This window comes from Peromyscus californicus, unplaced genomic scaffold, assembly GCF_007827085.1.
Source record: "Peromyscus californicus insignis strain IS unplaced genomic scaffold, ASM782708v3 Scaffold_2__1_contigs__length_46816999, whole genome shotgun sequence".
Lineage (NCBI taxonomy): Eukaryota > Metazoa > Chordata > Mammalia > Rodentia > Cricetidae > Peromyscus > Peromyscus californicus.
This window is the reverse complement of record NW_026294540.1, coordinates 14,470,684-14,488,706: the sequence shown is the minus strand read 5'-3', so window position 1 is coordinate 14,488,706 and position 18,023 is coordinate 14,470,684. Positions and strand designations below refer to the sequence as shown.

At 52.3% G+C, this 18,023-nt stretch overlaps 1 protein-coding gene across 1 annotated transcript in view; it reads left to right on the top strand.

The window, feature by feature from the left end:
• Nucleotides 1–656: 656 nt before the first annotated feature.
• The window catches only part of Vps37b (VPS37B subunit of ESCRT-I), a 29,126-nt gene continuing 11,759 nt past the window's right edge, over nucleotides 657–18,023 (top strand). Inside the window, exon 1 of the mRNA XM_052755418.1 lies at nucleotides 657–841. Coding sequence (XP_052611378.1) covers nucleotides 731–841 — 111 coding nt within the window. The 5' untranslated portion in view covers nucleotides 657–730. The remainder of the gene's footprint in view (nucleotides 842–18,023) is intronic.

The following is an 18,023-nucleotide window of genomic DNA, read 5'->3' as shown; positions in this document are numbered from 1 at the left end:
AACTCACAGAGATCCTCCTGCCTCTGCCTCCCGAGTGCTGGGATTCAAGGCGTGCGCCACCATCGTCCGGCTTTTTTGTTTTTTTAATTCTATACTCCATGCCTAATACTGTACTAAATTCCAAGGGAGCTGACGGCATCTGAAAAACGTGTTTTTCTCCCTCAGTCTCCTCCTTCAGGGCTCTGGGATTCGGTCTCGACTCAGAAGCTTCAGGCATTTCTTCTCACTGTTTGCTTTCTGTTTTTATTTTTCCGTGCTTGAGGCGGGGGTGGGGTGGGGTGGGGTGGGGGGGCTGACTATGTAGACCTGGGTGGCCTCGAACTCACAAGCGCAGGGATTGCAGGCGAGAGCCTTGACCAATCTCCAGCGAGCCTGCTCTATGAGTCCTGGCTATTTTTGGGGGGTCGGGTGGGGGGAGGGAAGGCTCTTATGACCTCACGACATCCCCTCACCGCCGTGACATCACGACCGCGTGCACACCGTCCCCACCCCGCTTCTCGCTTCTCCTCCTCCTCCCAAGCCTCGGACCCGGGCGGCGGCGCGCTCGCGCGCCGATGACGTCACACCCAGCGCTGGCGTCACGTGCCCCCTCTTCCCCCCCCCACCGCGCGGAGTGGGCGGGGCCTGAGGGCGGCGCTTCCGGTCGGCGGAGCCTGGGCGGCCCGAGCGGCGGCGGCGGCGTCGGCGGCTGCAGCTGCAGCGGCGTCGGCGGCGTCGGCCGAGTGGCGGGATGGCGGGCGCCGCGAGCGAGTCGCGCTTCGCGGGGCTGTCGCTGATGCAGCTGCACGAGCTGCTGGAGGACGACGCGCAGCTCGGCGACATGGTCCGGGGCATGGAGGAGGTGAGCGCCTTGGGAGCGGGCGCGCTGGGGCGGCCGGCCGGCCGGGCGGGCGGGCGGGGGGTGGGGTGGGGTGGGGTGGGGTGGGGTGGGGGTGCTGGGACGGCGAGAGTGGGGCCCTGAAGCGAGGATTGGGGGGGGCACTGAGGGCCCCAGGCCGGCTTGAGACGGGGATCGGAGCCTAGAACCGGCACACTGCGGGGGTCTTGGGGGCCCGGGCTGGGGCCCGTGAGAGGCAGTGAGGGCGCTGAGATTGGGTGGGTAGCTCGGGAGGGAGGGGACAGCGGTTGAGTGTCCCCCAGGGACTCGAGGGGGACCAAGGCAGGTAGATCCGGCACGGGTTTTGGGAACGCTTTGAGGGGAAGGGTTGGGAAAGTCGGAGGGGCCCTGGAGCCGGTTCCTGCGGGCGGGATCTGGGGCTCGCCCGAGTTGACGGACGGTTCCTGGAGGGGCGTGTGGGGAGCAAGAGATCTGGAGCCGAGTTGAGGATGGGATTCCGAGAGGGGTCCTCGGAAGTTCAGAGGCCCCCAGGCCGCAGACAGCCAGGCTTGAGGTGAGCAGGGACCCCGTGCTCCCGGGCTCCCCAAGTGCCCCTTCCCGTGAGAGCGGCCTTAGCAGAGTTGGCTCAAGAGTTCCTTCCTTCGCTTGTTCTGTAAACGGTCTGTGGGCGGCAAGAGGATCCCCTTTCCTCCAGGCATCCCGGCCTTCTGGGAAAGAAGGGATGAGGGGAATTGTAGCATGGCTGGCTGTGCCCCCACAGTTGTTTGCCCACCTCTTTGGGTTCCTGAAATTGCTTCTGGCAACAGTAAATGGGGGGGGGGCTGGGAGCTGACTGCTGACCCCCCCCCTTCCTAGTCCACGGCCTGCCCAGCCTCTGGAAGGCATGTGCCCGCCCATGTTTCTGCTTATCTTCCTCCACACCTCGCCTGTGGTTTGCCCTGAGGAGTGACTGACTTCACCCTTGGTAGTACTTCCCTATTCCCTTCTCTCCCAACTGGTCCTGACTCTGATGCGCCGAGCCCGGGGCTGTCTGATCCAGCTCTCCCTGGCCCACCTCCCTCCTTTGTCTGGGAAGTCTGAGCTTCCCTATGCCCGCAGTGCCTAGTTTTTCCTCCTGCCAGAAGCTGGTGTAAAGGGGCTTTTGGCTGGCTTTCCGAAGAGGGATTGTTCAGCACCCAGCCAGCCCCCTTCCAAGGGGGCTTGTAAGAAGGTTGTACATTCAGAATCCCTGGAAAACCCTCAACAGATCATTGTCTGCCTCGACAGAGGGGCCACTGTAGTACGATGGTATCAGTCTTTCCATTAATACGCCCCTTGTATTCACGGGCTTTGCAGCTTGGCTCTCAGAACGTTGCTGGGAGATGCAATTTACCCAGTTTGTGGTATCCGTGTGGCACTTTCCATTTCAGAGAATTAAGAGACAAAATCCATCCTTCTTGGCTGAATGAGAATTCCGTGTCTGCACAAGAAAGGACAATCCTGTCTCCGCTTCTCTGCAGTTCCTGGGAGACGTTTTTTTGGTTGGCTGTTGGCAGAGTGTCTTTCTAGTTTAATAATAAAATGATAGGTATGCTTTTCAGCATGTGACCCTGCCGGCAAGCTGCTGCTTTGCCGTGTGTGACTGACTATTCTGTTTCAGTCAGAACAGCTACTGGAACGCTGTAGGTGGGACATTTAATAAAACAAACTGCTATTTAGTGGAGGGATCGGTGGGGGGTGAGTCAAATAGCCTGGCGGTGGGTGACTCTGGCTTCCCATGTGTCCTCTCCCTAAAAGCCTGGAGATTGGTTTTTGTTGTTGTTGTGATTTGGTTTTTTGAGACAGGGTTTCTCTGTGAAACAGCCCTAGCTGTCCTGGAACTTGCTCTGTAGATCAGGCTGGCCTCAAACTCAGATCCACCTGCCCCCTGCCTCCTGAGTGCTGGGATTAAAAAGGCGTGCGCCCCCTTCACACCCAGCTGAAACCTGGAGATTGTAATAGGAGGAGGGAGGCAAATTAATCTGGCAGGATTTAAAATTTCTTAGTGAAAGTGTCCTTACCGTAGTACCCTATGGAAATACTGAGGACCGACGGACCCCACCTGAGTAGACCACGTAGTGTTATTGGAGTTACCTAGCGGTAATTTGTTTGTGAAGGTGTCGTGGTTTGAAAACAAGGAAACGACTGGAAAACCAAAATACCTGGTTCGCAAACCTAGTTATTCCCCTCACTTGACAGTGCCATGAGTTTGTTTATTTTGGCATGGGTTCAAGCGAATATTCTGTGAACCATCCACTCCTGACCAAGTGGAGTATTTATGATAAAGTGTTAAGGAGCATTCCGGCTGTGGTATCGTAGACTATGGACTGGACTTGGCTGCTCTCGAGCTGTGTGATTGTAGGCAGATCACTGCACCTCTCTGAACAGCTCCGGGGAAGGACAGCATGATGATAAGGGTCAGGTGCGATGTGACTTTGAAACACCTAACACAGCTTATGGTTAGTGTTCGGCACTCCATAACAGAAGTTGCTGGAACCGGAGCCCTGTTGGTAAGGTACCTGCTGTGGACACACGGGCCTGCATTCGATCTCCAGAACCCATGTAAAAAGCCAGAGATGCCACTGGGGAGACAGGAGGCTCCCTGGGGTACACCAGCCAGCCAGTCTAGCCGAATGGGTGAACTGCAGGCCTGTGAGGGACTCTGATAAAACAAGGTGGACTGCCCCTGAGGAGGCAAGGTCTACCCGAGGTGGGAACACCCGAGAGGTTTTCCTCTGGCCTCCACACTCTTGTATGCATGTTGCCCTGTGTACGTATGCACGTGTATGTGTACACACACACACAGAGTAAACACCTGGGGTTCTCTTTTTGAAAGAATAATTGCTGTCACCCCAACAGATGAATAGGGTCTCATTTTAAAAATTTTAAGGTAAATTTAGACTTGCCAGTAGCCTAGAAAACATTTTACCTTTTTACAGTCGAAAGGGTTGTGTGACTCAGTGGCCCTAGGAAGCCTCGGGGAGTGGACTGGCGGTAAACTGAAATGAAGGCTCTCTCTTTAAACTGGCAGAAGGAAGTGTTTTAAATTGTAGAGTGAGGCTTCTCCCAGCCTGAGGGGATATTTTGTGGCTGCTGTAAAGTGTGGCTTGTCGAAGACATTCACTTTAGGCTTAACTGCAGTGGGCATTGTGTTCGCTTACACTACTTTAATTGCAGTGTGTGAGTTTTAGCGCAGCTCCGGACATTGAAATGATGTCGTGCTGTAGGCGCTCCAGGGCCCTGTGTGTTTTCCCTTTTCCTGTCTTCCTGTCCATTATGCTGCTCCCTAAATGCAGACATCGTTAGTGGGCCTTCTCATCTTTTGGGGGACAAAAAGTGTGCTTGTGTGGGCGAGACAGGGTCTTCCTACATAGCCCTGGCTGTCCTGGAACTCACTCTGTAGACCAGGCTGGCCTCAAATCCACCTGCCTCTGCCTCCCAAGTGGTTGGGATTAAAGGTGTGTGCAATCACACCTGGCTGAAATTTTTTTTTTTTTTTAACGTACAAATGGATGTTGATGTCCAAGTGGGGGTCAGAGAACAGCTTTGAGGGGTACGCTCTTCCCTTCCTCCGTGGGATGGAGGAGTTGAACTCGGGCTTGAACAACGAGGGCCTTTGCCGCCTAAGCCAGTGGTTCTCAACCTGTGGGTCACGATCCCTCTGGAGGTTGAATGACCAAGGGTCATGCCGGAAGACTATGGGAGAAAGCACAGATATTTACAGTTCATAACAGTAGCAAAATGACAGTCATGAAGTAGCAGTGAAAATCATTTTATGCTTGGGGGGGGTCACCACAACATGAGGAACCGTATTAAAGAGTCACAGGGTTAGGAAGGTTGAGAACCACTGCCCTAAACCATCTTACTGGCTTTCTTTCTTTCTTGAACTTATTTTTACATGGCAGTGGAATGTGCCTTTATCTGTCCCCATGAACCCTGCTGACTGGCAAGGCCCTCCCATAAAAGGAGCGGTTGCTTGGGGGATTAGGCAAGCACACGGGACCTCTTGGGTCACTTCTGCCTGTGTCTTCTAAGGAAATGCTGCCTGATGTACACCAGCTAACCGTCTCACAGAGGATTCAAATTCCTCAGCTTTGTTCCTGTGGGAATGAAAGTGTCAGCACACAGAAATGCTGGGCGCCTGAAAAGACAGTGTTTTGTGGAAAGTAAAGAACTCTGGTCTGGAAGAAGCCGCTTCCTTGAGTCTGTTAGGCCGTGATTTGTGTGTGACAGCAGCTACTGCCCCAGTCATAATGGCTCATTGAAATGGAACGCTAACCCGGGACTCCTTGGGAACACACAGACTGAATCATTGCTGGTGGGCCCTGGTTTTTTTAGAAACCGAGATTTGAACTTGCTGAGGTTATACAGTGGTCTCACTCTGTAGCCCCGGCTGTCCTGGCCTGACTATATCAGCCAGGCTGGCCTCAAACTCAGAGATCCTCCTGGGGGCTGGGATTAAAGGTGTGGGCCATCACGTCTGGCTTTTTTAAATAGCAGTGTTACAGTTTTATGGCAGGATGATAGGTAAGAGTCACATGACTGGGTGACTGCCTTTAAGTTACTTCAAGTCCGTGCGCTTCAGTTTTCTCGACTTTTAAGGAGAGTGGTGGTGCCCGCCTTTAGGGTTTTGTGTGACCCAGAGGGAGTGTTCCCTAGAGGCCACCCCCCTTTCTTAGTCAGAGCTTTTCTGAGTTGGTGGATTGAAGCTTGTGGATTGTCACAAATTTGAGACCAGATTGGACTCCAGTGTAAGGAAACTATTCCCCCCCCCCCCAAAAAAAAAGAAGGAAAGAGACCAGGGTCTGAGTTGCGCCAGCCTGATACCTCTTGTTCCCTGAGTATCCACTTCCCCGTAGAGCTCTCCCTGCTCCCTCAGTCACAGACATGTTCCTTGTCCCTTAGCCTCCTCATTGGCGTCATCTGGGGCATTCGATACCCATTTTATAAGCTGGCCGCTTCCCTGTGGCCCCGTTCCACACTGCGCCAGCGTAATGCCTGACAAAAGGGTGTCCCCATCAGTGCCACCGTGAGCAGTGGTGTGGCTTCAGGGGATGAGTAGACCAGCCCGGACTGAGTGCAGGAGGGCTCCTGTAGGTGGGAAGGGAGAAATGATACCTGTTGGAATGTGGGGCTCCAACAGGGCACCTCCAGGGCAGGAGGAAGTGTGTGCCGCTCTGGAGCTCCCCAGAACCATCTTCCTGAGGTTCTGACCTCAGCCTGCCTTGAGTGCTTGGAAATCAAAGGGACTGTAAGGTTCGAATGACTGCTAGGTAATTAGTGTGCCGTCAGAAGCAAAGAGGTGCCATGGACTAGCTGGGGGAAGAGCCCGGAATTCAGTGACCCTGTTTTGACATCCTCTCACTGTGCTTCTGGCTGACTGACCCGAAGAAGAACTAGCCACACTGAACTTGGTCTGCAGTGGCTGTGCCCCTGAGCTGAGGAAGGCCAGCTGTGTTGTTCCTGGGGCCCTGACTGCGGTATTTGTAGTGGACGTTGCCATGGGGATTCATGCCCAGCTCGGTGCAAGGTTATCTACAAAGACTCGGCAGTACTGGCGCCCGTAACACGCTGAGACTAGAGTTGTATTTGGCTGTGTCCCCCCTGGCCGTCACCTGGAAGAACTGTCTTCACTGGCAGGACAGAGGTGGAGACGAGGCTCCCTGTGGGACTTCTTCTTGAAGGAGAATGGAATTCCAGATGTGGTGCACTTGGCTTTGTTATCTCCGGGTTGTGTGACTAACTCTCACTAAGCAACCTCGGTTGGCCTGGAACTCGCTGTGAGGACTGAAGGGCTCTAGCAGGCCTGACTATAGCCAACATGTCGCCAACAGGCTTTTGCCTTTTACTATTCTCTCCCATTCCCTCTGCCTTGCTAAACCGTTAGATTACATTCTGTTTGTTTGTTTGTTTGTTTTTACCAAGACAGGGTTTCTCTGTGTACCCCAGGCTGTCCACTCTGCAGACCAGGCTGGCCTCGAACTCACAGAGATCCGCCTGCCTCTGCCTCCTGAGTGCTGGGATTAAAGGCCTGCGCCTCCATTGCCCTGCTAGATTCCTAAAGCCAGCCTCCAAGGTCCATTCCCTTATTTGGCCACTTCCTCCTGAGGCTTACCACCAAGGTCCAGCTATCAAAGTGTTGAAATCCAGCAATCAAAAGCCCCCTTACTTAACATACCCTAATTAGCTTAAACACCTGATCCTAACACGGGGTTCCCCTTTTCCCTTTATAAACTGCCAAGTCTTCTCTATCCAGAGGCAGTCCATTGTCCCTCCGGACAAATATCCCTTCCTCGTCTCCCTCACCTCTCTCCTCCCCTCCCCTCTCCCTCGTTCCTCTTCCCTTCTCCCTGGTCTTGTGTCCTGTCTTTGTCTCTTACTCCCCTGCCCTTTGCCCCTTTGGGCAGATACATCTCCTTTGTGCTGAGAACTTGCTCTTGTGCCGACTTGACGGTCCTTTAGTAAGCAAGTCTGGTCCCAAACTCACCTCCCTGCCTCTGCCTCCCGAGTGCTGGGATTAGAGGTGTGCACCATCACCCGGCTGTTTCTTTCTTAGAACCGTGGACGTTTCATTTAGGTGTGTGCCTGTGGGGAGGTCAGAGGACAGCTGGGGGATTGGTTCTTTCTACCCATCGCTCCCAGCAATTGAAGTCCCGTTGCTGTCTTGTTTACATGCTCAGCCATCTGGCTGGCCACCTAATTCTTTGAAATGAAAGCTTTTGTTATCTCCCAGGGTTAACGAATGTCCGTGGTGGAGGGCACAGCGGGTGCCAGTGAATGTCTACCTACAGACAGCCGGTTTCATTCGTGTGGCCCTAGCTGAGTTCAAGGAGGTTTATTCATTTACTCAGCCTTTATGGGGAACCTGTTGTGTGCTCCTCTGGGGATGTGAAACCAGTAAAGCCACAGCATCCTTTTTCTTTTTTTGTGGGGCCGGGGATAGAGTCCAGTGCCTTCCATATTCGAGCCAGGTGCTCCCCCATCAAACTGGACCCTCAGCCCCGGATTTTCATCCTTTAGCATCATGCTGGTGTACATGGAGCTAAATCCACAAGAAGTACTGTAACTTAACAATGTGCCCTAGGCAGGGGAGACCCAGGAAGCCTTTGGGGCATGGGGGAAGGTCAGCAGAGAGTGCTTCCTGGAGGGGACGGGGACTCACGAGCTGTAATTCAGAGGCTGAGGTAGAGTTAACTGGGTAATAAGGGAGTGGGCTGTAGGGCCTGGGGGTGGACAGCAGGAACTAAGACTGAGGAGAGGCGTGCACAGTGATAGACTAACATGGCTGGAGGGACCAGTGCTGGGCTGAGGGAGGCAGGCGGCACCAGATGGCCTCACAGGCCACCAGGGTAAGGAGCTTGGCCTGATCCTCTAGAGAGCCACTACAGGATTTAAGCCAGGGAGGGTTGCGGTTGGCTGCCCTTGACATTTATGTAGATGATTCTGGTGTGCATGTGGGAGTGTGGGGGTGGACTAGAGGGGATAAGATTAGGAAACATGGAGATCAGTTAGGAGGCTGAAAGATAAAATTGAACCTTGAGCAGCCAAAACAGTGGGCTTGAGGGCCAGAGACTGCACTCCCGGCAGAGCTCGCTGGGTCTTGTTTTGCCCGGATGGAATAACAGTGAACTGTCGTGTGTGTGTGTGTGTGTGTGTGTGTGTGTGTGTGTGTGTGTGTGTGTGTGTGTGTCGGTCACACATTATAGAGGGATGTAGTAGAAAGCTAACAGATCCATACGTGTTTGTGTTCAGCAGGAAAAGAGATGGCATAAGTTATCAAAACTACGAAAATGGGAAAGGCAACCTTATGTGTATATGTGTGTGTGTGTGCTTTTTGGTGGTGGCAGGGAGGATGATAGCATCTTGCTAGGTAGCCCAGGCTGGCCTCAAACTGGTGCCCTTCCTGCCTTGGTGTCAGGAGTTCTAGGACTACAGGTGTGTAGCTACCATGTGTGGTAGGAAGGGTAGGCGATTAAGACGAGATTTGGGGCGCAAGCAAACTTTGGGGCAAGTTTCCCAAATACTAGCTTCGCCACTGTTCCCGTGGTGGCAGTATCAACCGTAGTATCCTAAAACGGATGTTGTGCCCGTCCCGTCTGCCTGTTACCCAGCTGTGGGACGCTCAGGTAGGGGTGTGAGTTAAGGCTAGACAGGGTGACGGAGTTGAGCCCTTTTATTTAACAAGAGATGGGGAGCTGTTTTGTATGAAGGGGTTGTAGTTCAGCTGGTGTGCATTTAATCCCCAGCATCCGATACACAGAGTGGAGAGTCTGTGCTCCTAGCACTTGGGAGCTGGAGACAGGAGGAGCAGGCATTCAAGACCAAATCAGCTGTATAGGGAGATTGCTGCCAGCCTGGGACAAGAACAGGAAGAAAGGCATCCCATTTAGTTACCCCGAGGATTAAACAAGATAGACTGTATGAGCTAGCATGGTACCTGATGGTAGTAGACAGTAAATTGAAGGGCCTTTCTGTAGTTAACACAGGAGTGTGGGGCCATTTGAGCTGACAGACATTTCCCTCCAGACATTAATTCCCAGAGTCTTAATTCTTGGTGGTGATTACACAGCTCTCAGCAAATAGAGTTGGGGAAATGGTGGTTAATGGGCTGGAGAGAGGTTGCTTTGTTTCCTTCTAGCCAGGATGCGGTGAGTGGGATGGGGGACCCCTTAGGGGGTTAGGAGAATGTGAGGTGAAGTTCTGAGGCTGTGCACCTGTGTGCAGTATTCTAATTGTCTGATTGTAGTAGACCCCGGGTCCCGGGGGGCCTACCGTGGGATAAATGACATCTGCTGCTACCGCCCAAGGGCCCTGGGATCTCAGTGGCAGCACAGAGTTAGTTGTGAGGTGTCTCTAATGAATTCTGTGGCATGGAGGAAGGCCACGTGAGTTTTGGACTCTGTTTCGGGAGGGAAGTAGCTTGTGTTTGTTCTTTCTGACAGGTCAGGGTACACCTTCAAGGAAAAGCTCTCTCCTGTCACCATATGGATCCAGGGATTGGAGTTGAGGCCATCAGGCTTGCTGGCCAAGTCATCCTACCTGTGCCCAAAGCATGATTTTCAGTGGCTACTTGACATCTTATGTCTTTGTCCTAATTTGTGTATTTCTGGATATTCAGGTGGCTCTCTTCCCCCATCATAAATTTTGTAATTACATCTTTGAATCTGTTAAGTGGCATTTAGCTTTTTTTTTTTTTTTTCTTTACAATGGGTTAGTATTGGGACTTTGGTGATGGCTTGCTTGTTAAGATCCCTTACTGCAGAGGACCTGGGCTTTAAGTCATTGAGGGTGTGACCCCAAAGGGACTTGTGGGACCTTGGCTCTTCCTTGCTCTTCTGCTTCCTGGCCATGAGGTGAATAGTTTTTTGTGTTGCCGAGTGTGGGTGTTGTGTCCTGTGTCTGTCGCCATCTGGTCCCCTCTACCAGAGGCCTGAGGCAGTGTGTCAGCCCTGCTGGGGACTAGAGCCACGCAAGTGTGAGCAGCTAAAACAAAGCACCCCTTTATAAGCTGATTAACTCGGGGGTTTTGTTATAGTGATGGGAAGTCAGGAGTCAGGACGGCTTAGGCATCTGGTTCTCTATATGAAATAACTAGATTTCTGTTGAGAAACTTAAACAGTAATCTAGAGAGCAGTAGTTTCTCTTTTGACTTTTTAACTACCCACAAAAGGAGGGGACGACCAGACACCTGATTAGAACAGGATTTTCTCATTTATACTGAGGTGAGCATGAGTAATCAAAGTCAGGAGAGTAAAGCTTATTAAACGGAATTGAGAGTCAGGGTTAGAAAGGTCATGTCAAGATACATAGTAAAGAGAAGAGCAGAGTCATCAAAAGACAGTCTTGCTTGGCATTAACCCAGGGTCCCCCAGGATCCTAAGCTGAGAACTGCCCCCATACAAATCTCTTGAAGTTGTGGGTAAGAGGAAATGGGAAAGAAAGCCGAGGCCATGAGAAACCTGGGTGCTTTGGTGGTGGTCCTGAAGAGGAACCACTAAGGAAACCAGGTTCCGGGCGTGCAGTGGCATTCCCTCTTAGTCCCAGCTACTCGAGAGGCTGAGAGGAGGGTCTCTTGAGCCTATGTGTTTAAGAGCACTCTGGGTAAGACAGGTAAGACCTGTCCCCCACAAAGGGGAAAAAGAAATTAAAAAGTTGGGGTTTAGAAACTTTAGTAGCTGAATTTTTTGAAGGGTGGACAGGGGAGAGGAGAGTCTTCATTTTTAAATTACCACAGAAGTAGCCCGGTTGTGATGGCGCATGCCTTTAACCCCAGCACTCAGGAGGCAGAGGCAGGAGGATCTCTGTGAGTTCAAAGCCTGGTCTGCAGAGTGAGTTCCAGGACAGCCAGGGCTACACAGAAATCCCTGTCTCGAAAATCAACAAACAAACCAAACAAGATCACCACAGAAGCTGTAGATTGAGACCTTTGCACTTCACTAAGTGCCCCCCCCCAATTCTCCATCTGTCTTTGCAAAAGTGGCTGGCAGGCCGTGAGGTGGTTCCGTGGGTAACAGCGGTTGACAACCTGAATTTGATTCCCAGGGCCCACATGGTGCAAACAAAGTCCCAGAAATGGTGTGCGTATCTCACCTCGAGCATATCCCCCGGCATGTCTCACGCCCCTGTGATGTGCCTGTCTTCCCATTCGCAATTCTACTTGCTCACCCTTGTGTGTGCACTTAAAAGTTTGTAAGAGGGACTGTGCCAGGCCTGGTAACATGTGCCTGTCATCCTAACCACTTAGGAGGCTGATGTTGGGATATTGCATGCCGGGGCCCTGGCCGCCCGGGCCAAGGTGGCCCCTCGGGTGAGGGAAACATGCTGGGCAGATGCAGCAGTGGGCTGTGGCAGGGGAACAGTCCCTTACACCCCAGGCACTGCATCCACGAGGAGAGAGTTCATTTGAAAGAAAGATAGAGAAAGATAGAAAGGAAGAAAGAGATGGGGGGAGAGAGGGGTCGAGGGTGTACACCTTGTGGGAATGGAGAGAGAGAGAGAGAGAGAGAGAGAGAGAGAGAGAGAGAGAGAGAGAGAGAGCGCTCGAGCGAGCGTGCTAGCGGGGGAGGAGCAGTTTCCGTTTTTAAAGGAACTTTACATCAGGATGCTGGGTGGGTCAGAATACTACCATTCCTAGTTCCTCACGTGCGGTATCCTAATAGCTGATGGGGGAAGATCATTGGAGCTCAGAGGTTAAAGACCAGCAGTGCAGTGACACCTCATTCAGGACAAATAAATAAATAGAAATACAGCCAGATGTGGTGGCGCACGCCTTTAATCGCACGGTTTGAGAGGCAGAGGCAGGAGGACTCCTATGAGTTCGAGGCCAGCCTGGTCTACATAGTGAGTCCCAGGACAGCCAGGGCTAGGTAGAGAGAGACCTGTCTCCAAAAACTTACATGATAAGAAGTGTGACACCCTTCACCCCTCCTCTGGTGAGCCTGGCGATTCTGCTGCTCGCTCTCTAAGCAGCCACATGCTAACCAAGGGCCAGCTGTGTTTGTTGCCAGATCTCCATCCTGGCTTTATCTGCTTAGTGATTGTGTAGTACTCTCCAGCTGATGAGCTGTGAGTGGAAGGAGGAAGGGCTGCTGCTAGGAAGACCAAGCCGTGTGCCTTAGAAAGTGCTGGTACAAAGTCTTCTACCAGGAAAAAAACAGAACAGAACCTCACCTCACCGGTGAACGAGGTTGGAACTAGACCAGGAGCAAATCAAAGAACCCCCAGTGTTCCACTCTCATGGTGTTTGTCTAATGCCTGGGTTTTCACTCCGTGGAAGGGTGTGGCCATGTGAAAAGAAGTTGGAGGGACTGGAGAGATACATCGCTCTGTGGTCAAGAGCGCTAGTTTCTCTACAAGAGGACCTGGGTTCAGTTCAAAACGCTCACATGACAGCTCACAGCCATCTGTAACTCTAGTTCCAGGGGATCCAATGCCCTCTTACGGCCTCTGTGGACACTAGGCATGCACACGGTGCACAGACATACAAAATAAATCTTTAAAAAAGGCTAGAGTGAGAGAGAGAGAGAGAGAGAGAGAGAGAGAGAGAGAGAGAGAGAGAGAGAGAGAGAGAGAGAGAGAGAAAGAGAAAGTGGAGCCTTTTATGAAGACCTGGGAACGAGGAAGATGGCTCAGGGCAAGGTACGTGAACGTCTGTGTTCCCTCCCCAGAAGCCATGTGTACAAGGGCAAACTCCCACAAGCGTGGCATGTAACAGGCTGTGCACTTGTAATCCCAGTGCTGGCCAGGCAGAGACGGGAAGATTCCTGGGGCACACTGTCCAGTCTGTGAGAAACCTTGTCTAAAAGTAAGCCAGTCAAGTGGATGGCCCTGAAGAATGAACTCCTAACATGTGTCTGGCTTCCACACACTTGTGCATACACACGTGCACCTGCTTACACACACAGACCTTTGTCTTAAGTGAAAAGGGGGCGCTCATACCTGCCTATAAAATGGTTAGCCAGTGCACACCTGTTCTCCCAACACCCCTGAGGTAGTGGACGGGAGGATCATGAGTGTGAGGCCAGCCTGGACTACTTAGTGAGAGCTGTCCCAGAGAGAACAAAACAGTTGAGATGTTTATCATGAGGGTGCTTTAACTAAACCTGCCTAGTTAACTAACGGCTAACTGGTTCTGATTATGTGCAGAATTCCCAGGCTTAGCAGAAGTTGAAGTTGGGATTCAGTGGTCTGGATCAATCTCTCTCTCTCTCTCTCTCTCTCTCTCTCTCTCTCTCTCTCTCTCTCTCTCTCTCTCTCTCTCTCTCTCTCACACACACACACACACACACACACGCGCGCGCGCGCGCGCACACACACACACGATTTTCAGGACACCAGGGACAAGGGCCGTTGGCATCGTGATCAGTGTGGGTGTTCCATCCTGCTTTCCCGTCGCCCTCCTTCCTTCCTGCTTCCGCCCAGGGTTGGCGTTACCACGAAGCAGGTGGCTGTAGTCAGGTCACATCTCAAAGTGGGTACCAGTTATCAGAGCCACCAAACCTGTCCTATTTCCCTGCTCCTCACACCATATCCAAGTAATTCCAAGTTGCAAGAACTTGCTTTTTTTTTTTTTTTTCTTGGCACAGAGTTTCTCTGTGTAGTTTTGGTGCCTGTCCTGGATCTCGCTCTGTAGCCCAGGCTGGCCTAGAACTCACAGAGATCCACCTGGCTCTGCCTCCCGAGTGCTGGGATTAAAGGCGTGTGCCACCACCGCCCCCCCCCCCCAGCCTGAGCTTGCTTATTTTTATCTGAATAATAGGAAATAAGTCTTCTAGGAAACACCAAGGCCTGGTTTGTCATCCTGCCAGAACAAGGACACTGACAAACTGTCCCAGAGTCAGTTTTATTTCTTCTCTGGGACTGGTCCCATTATTTTCAAGCCTGGACATTTGCATTTCTGTGAGCTTTTGTTCTTCAAGTCAATGGCATCCTGATCTTTAGCCACATGGGATGGGACTGAGTTTAGAGGTCATTACCTGCTCCTTTCTGAGAAAGCAGCTTCCATCCCAGTAAGAAGGCATTGGACAGCTTCACTTTTTTTTGTTTTTGTTTTTTGAGACAGGGTTTCTCTGTGTAGCTTTGCGCCTTTCCTGGAACTCACTCTGTAGCCCAGGCTGGCCTCGAACTCACAGAGATGCTCCTGGCTCTGCCTCCCGAGTGCTGGGATTAAAGGCGTGAGCCCCACCGCCCAGGAAGCCTTGGTTCTCAGCCGAGTTGGTGGAGCTTTTGAGAAGCAGCTGGTGAGCTCCTTCCTGAGTGGGCTGTCGTCTTGGAGATGGTTTCACTCAACCCCCGGGACAGTTGTATTTTAGGACAGTTTCATAATGTTCTGCAGCTCTGCACTGAGTTTCTGTACAGTCAGATCTTCCCTCTTGTCACGGTGTCAAGCAGCCTGACTCTGCAACTGTTCAGTTCTTCTCAGGAAAGCGAAGGGAGATCTGAATTGAAATAGGCCGCATCACACTGCTCTAGCAGACCTGTGGGGGACTCCCCTGTAGGCTCGGATCACAGGCCTCTGGAAACCCAAAGTCAGTTGGGGACTGGCTTCTGTCTTTCTGAATGGGAGATGAATTTGAACTTTCTAATAACCACAGGGTCAGCAAGATGTCTCAGAGGGTAAAGGTGACTGTCTCCAAGTCTTAGGACCACCTGAGTTTGATGATAGAACGGGAGAACCACTTCGTCCAAGTTGTCTTCTGATTTCCCTCACGCACACACACACTATGTAATATAAAAATAATAGGCCGGGCGGTGGTGGCGCACACCTTTAATCCCAGCACTCGGGAGGCAGAGTCAGGCGGATCTCTGTGAGTTCGAGGCCAGCCTGGTCTACAGAGCGAGATCCAGGACAGGCACCAAAACTACACAGAGAAACCCTGTCTCAATAATAACAACAACAACAACAACCACCACCACCTAATGTGGCTGGAGAGATGATTGAGGTTCAGAACACGCACAGCTCCTGCACCAGCACTCACTCATACGTACCACACACAGACACACGTGAACATGCACAGTTACAAAGAACCCCACAACGGAAAGCCCGTGACCTGGGGATTGGCGTCCAGAAGATGGGTGAGATAAGTCACGTGCGGCCTGGTGAAAGCAGCTGCAGTTAGCCTGCGGAGCACGTGCCCTCGGACCGCAGGCCGCCGTTGCTCTGCTGCTCGGTTGCAGGCCTGCAGTGTTTAAGGACTCAGTGCAGTCTCGACCCTTTGCTGTGAATGGTAGAGTGGAGCAGAAGCTGAGGTTCGCCCTTCGTCATTGTGTCACAGAGAGCTTCACACTGATCAGAAGTGGCAAAGGTCAGACAACGTGGTCACCTGACGATGACCTCACCAACTGGACAGTTTTGGGTGTTAGGCGGATGCTCACTCCCTCCTACAAGTTGGTTTCCTTTGTTTGGCTTTTGTTTTTTCTGGTCTTTTGAGACAAAAAGTCTCACACTGTAATCAAGCGATCCTCCTGCCTTAGCCTCGGAGTGCTGGGATGACAGGCATAAGCCGCCAGGCTTGTTTCAAAAGTTGTCTTTAAAGGGTGATAGGGAAGGGAAATACCACGTTGTTCCTGTGTCAATTGTTTCTCACGTGACCAAGGAAGGAGGAAGCTCTGCAGAGTTCAGCCACCACGTGCAGGTGATGGCTGGTGTTGAAGAAAGTGTCAGTTTTAGGGAGTGATTGTGGCATCGTAGTCAGGGTTACAGAATTGCTCAGGTGGTTCCCGAGTGCTGGGATTAAAGGCCTGCGCCCCCATACCGGCACACACCACACTTTCAGGGGTGAATGACAGGGTGCTGCTTTAAGATGCTTTAAAAGTGAAGGGTGGTGACCCAGTGTGGATGGGTCCTCCAGTGTGGATGGGTCCTCCAGTGTGGATGGGTCCTCCAGTGTGGGCAAGACTCTGCTTCAGTGTCTAGCCCTTTACACGAACCTGGAGTAGGTTTGCACGTGGCTGCGTCATTCTCTGTGGCTGCTTTGTGTGTGGAAATAAAAAAGTTGGACTCGAGTGGGCGAGAATTCCGGGTGGCTGTTAAAACTTGGAAGTGGAGGGTAGTGCACTCAGATCTCCATTGGTTCCTGGTTCCTGGCCAAACCACGCAGAAAACACACTTAGCCAAAACCTTCCACAGCATCCCAGCAGGGCACAGAACCCGACTAGAAGTTAGCACATACAGAAATGTGTGGCCACCGTGAAGTTTTCAGTCAGTTCCTGGAGCTCCACGTCACGTCTGCTTGGTTTCCCCTCCGCCGTCCAGGCTTTCACTCGGGCACGGTGCCGTTGGACAAGACCCATCCCGGGACTGGGCCAGTGCCCAGCTAGCGGAGCCTCTGCACACGACGGTCTCGACCATGAGACTGGAGGTCTGGGCTGCTTCCAGATCATCGTCTGCTCGATGTGCGTCCTGTGTGTTTCTTGAACGAACGAGGGGATGAACTCATGACCAGTTACTGAGTTGGAGCATGATGAGCAATTGCTTGTGGTTTTTAAGATACACCTTCAGTTAAAATAGAATTACACACTTTCCCTCCCTCCCTCCCTCCCTCCCTTCCTTCCTGTGCTGCCCTCCTCAGATGGACAGCTCTTCTTTTTAGTTAGTATTGTTGCGTACATGTGTCTGTGTGCGCCTTTCTGTTCTGTGTGCGGCGCCTTCAGCGCTGACCACTGTGTAAGGCAGCCAGTCAGAGTGCCCATCCTTGTAGGAGGCTGCCCCCCCTCCCCAACAGTCATTATTTGCCTAGTGCTTTGTTTAGGGCTGGGACCCCCTGAAGCTTCTGGTTTTTTAAATAAGTGGGTAAATTACAGTGGCCTCAGGGCTGTCATGGTAACCCGGCTTTCACATGCCCATCAAGCCTTGCAAGTGGGGAGGGTTGACCATCAGCTGGCAGGTGTTCACCAAGCCACCTCGTGTCTCGTGTGCTGGGGTCTGTCTTGGCAATCATCATCATAATCTTACTCTTTTCCCTTTATTTCTAGCTGTGGCAAACCAGGGTGACAGGCAGTCACCAACATTAATCTGTAATGCCACCCAAACTGTAGACAGTTAAAGATTCTACCCTTCAGAGGAGCTGGTGGCTGTGTGTGTGTGTGTGTGTGTGTGTGTGTGTGTGTAGCTGTAGCTGCGTGCGTGCGCGCGCGCGCGCGCGCACACACACACACACACACACACACACACACACACACACGGTACATGGGTGTGGTTCTGTGCTTTTTAGTTTTGTTCTTTAAGACAGGGTCAATCTCTGTAGCTCTGTAGCTCAGGCTGGCCTTGAACTTGCAGCTGTATCTGGAGTGTTGGGATCGCACAAGGAGCACCACACAGGGCATGTCGTTGTGCTCTGAAGGGGCCGAGTGTCCTCATCAGACGGGAGACAGCTTGTGTGGCCTCACGGCATAGGGAGGCATAGGGAAAGCGTGCTTCTGGACAGACGCGGGCACACTGGATGGAGGGATTCCTGGTGGGAAAAGGGAGTGCTGATTGCTCTCTGGGGACGCGCTTGGGAGGAGGACAGCATGAGGGGGAGCCTGGGTGACTCTCATGAGGGAGAGTGCTGTGTCTCCTCGTGAGAGAAGCGCCCACCCTTCTTCCATCTTAGAGGCATAGTTCAGTCAGTTGACTTGGAGGAGCAGCAGGAACCAGGGTGCACCTGGGGGACTAGATGCCAGCCCT